A 2656-nucleotide genomic window follows, 5' to 3' on the forward strand; every position below is an offset into this window, starting at 1 on the left:
CAATTACTCTATTTTGGATTGCTTCGCGTGCCAGTACAATTGTGCTGACCCCCTTCTTCCAGGTTCTGAGGCACAGTCTAGGGGTCCAGATAAACAGTAGATATTTCATATCACAGACCGAAGTTTGCAGTGGTGAGCCTTCTATGATTCAGAAGGCCTAGTTATTTCATATTACTACTATTAGTTAGGTTTTGGTCTACTGGGGGCCTTGTCCCAGCTTTCAGACAACTTTGATTAGTTCATTGTAGTGATTTCGCAGACTGAGTCAGACATTATTATTCAGATATATTTTGGATTTCAATTTTTAGTATTATGATCACATTCAGATTGACCATGTTTCCGTATTAGATTTATCTTTCTGCATTAATTTTTATCATATGAATTATGTGCATGATTACCAGATAGATAGATAGATAGATAGATAGATAGAGAAGGGTGTTCGGGCCTTCATGGTTCGGGATGCTCGTCACGGCTAGGGCCCCATCTCGGGTCATGACAGACTTGGTATCAAAGCACGTTTCATGGTCCCAGGGTGTCTGCAAAATTGCGTTGGGTAGAGTCTTGGTTATGGGTGTGTAGTGCGCCACACTTATAAGAAAGAGGCTACTAGGCATTTAGGAAATGTTTCCCATCTTTGTGATTTAGTTCGTGCTTCAGAGTTTGAACTGTCCCCTAATCAATGATCTCTTGTATTTCAGGAACATAGTATGCCCCCACTTCGTATCATCGATTAAAATCCTTAGGAAGATGAGGTCCGTACCACCCATGGGATACGGACCCGTAATAAAGCTCAACTCCAAAACCTGTCCCTACTCTGAGAGTCCCTCCAGTCTCGACCAGTCCACCTCGAGCTCCACGAACTGATGACAACCGTCCCCCGACTGCTCAGAGAGATATTTCAAATGCAGAATTCAGATGGTCTATTCATATTCTGACACAGTTGGTAGCTAACCAGACTCAACGATCAGAATATGTTGGGTCTGCATCTGTTACATCTGAGGCTACCAGGGTCAGACATTTAATGAAAATGAACCCACCTAAGTCACTAGCACCAAGGTGGAGAAAGATCCGCAGGAGTTCGTGGATGAGATGGAAAAGATCTTTAAGGTAATGCATATGGATGAGGTTGAAGGGGTAGAACTAGCAAATTATCAGCTTAAGGATGTTGCAAATCAGTGGTATACCGGCTGGGAGGATGCAAAAGGTGAGAGTGCTGAGCCCATAATTTGGGGCGAATTTGTGGAAGTTTTCCTTGATTGATTCTTTCCTCTGGAGTTGAGGGAGGCCAAAGAGGAAGAGTTTATGAATTTGAAGTGGGGCAGTATGAGTGTACAGGAGTACACTTTGAAGTTTAATAAACTAGCCCGCTATGCACCAGAGTTGACTAGTAATATGAGAGCTCGAAAGAGGAAATTTGCATCTGGCCTTTCTGATAACCTGGTGCTTGAGTGCCAGGGGGCAATGTTGGATAAAGAGTTAGACTTTGCTAGGCTGACCGTTCATATGCAGTTGGTAGAAGAGAAAAAGAAGAAGATCTCTGAAGCTAGGGAGGTGGAAAGACAAGCGAAAAGAGCCAGATTAGCCGACCAGAGTCACAGTCAGTCTCAGGGCAGTAAGTGGGGAAATAAATGGCAAAAAAAGAAGAATTGGGGTAATGCACAGTCTACTACCAGGCCCCAGTACCCCGACCACCAGCAGATAGACGATCTCAGAGTTTTCAGACTAACCATGGAACCAGAGCTCAGGATACTCGGTCACAGGGTAGTGTGGCTCAGCAGCATCTTACTTTTCCAAGGTGTGAGACTTATGGTAGAAATCATTTTGGAAGGTGTCAGTTGGGCTCGATAGTGTGTTATTCATGTGGTCAGTCGGGTCACTTTCAAAGGAAATATCCATCTGCTAGAAAGAATGTTGGTGGTGCAAAGTCTCAGGCAAATTCTTCGGAACCACCCCCGCCTCAGAAGGGCACCACATCAGCTGCCGGGAACATTCGCAACTGGTCATATGCTTTGACCAACCGCCAGGAGGCGGAAGCTTCCCCAGATGTTATTACCGGTACGTTACAAATCTTTTCCTATGATGTTTATGTGTTACTTGATCCCGAGTCTACTTTATCCTATGTGACCCCTTATGTGGCTGTTGGTTTCGGTTTTAAGCCCAGTGTGATTTCTGAACCCTTTTTTGTTTCCACCCCGGTAGGGGATTCTATTGTTGCTAGGAGGGTGTACAGGGGTTTTGTTGTGACTGTTGGTAGCCAGGATAAGTTAGCAGATCTCATAGAGTTAGATATGGTTGCTTTTGATGCTAACTTGGGAATGGATTGGCTCCATTCATGCTATGCCACATTAGATTGTAAGACTCGAAGGGTCACTTTTTCTTTCCCGAATAAACCAATGATAGAGTGGGAAGGACATTGTTTAGCACCCAGAGGGCACTTTATATCCTATCTCAAAGCCCGTAAACTCATTTATAAAGGTTGCTTGTACCACCTTATCCGAGTTATGGACTCCAATACCGAGAGTCTTCCTCTTCAATCTGTTCCCGTAGTAAAAGAATTCCCAGAATTCTTTCCAAATGATCTCCCAGGAATACCACCTGATAGGGAGATTGAGTTTAGTATTGATGTATTGCCAAACACTCATCCTATTTCTGTTCC

At 44.0% G+C, this 2656-nt stretch overlaps 1 protein-coding gene across 1 annotated transcript; it reads left to right on the forward strand.

The window, feature by feature from the left end:
* Positions 1–1162: 1162 nt before the first annotated feature.
* Positions 1163–2291, forward strand: LOC107876974 (the record flags this gene model as incomplete). The annotated part of the gene is made up of 4 exons (XM_016723778.2): positions 1163–1204; positions 1456–1612; positions 1663–2055; positions 2200–2291. Coding segments are annotated over exons 1-4 (684 nt in total), but the record flags the coding sequence as incomplete, so codon positions are not given.
* Positions 2292–2656: the final 365 nt, after the last annotated feature.

The sequence above is a fragment of the Capsicum annuum genome, unplaced genomic scaffold (assembly GCF_002878395.1).
Source record: "Capsicum annuum cultivar UCD-10X-F1 unplaced genomic scaffold, UCD10Xv1.1 ctg2974, whole genome shotgun sequence".
NCBI lineage: Eukaryota > Viridiplantae > Streptophyta > Magnoliopsida > Solanales > Solanaceae > Capsicum > Capsicum annuum.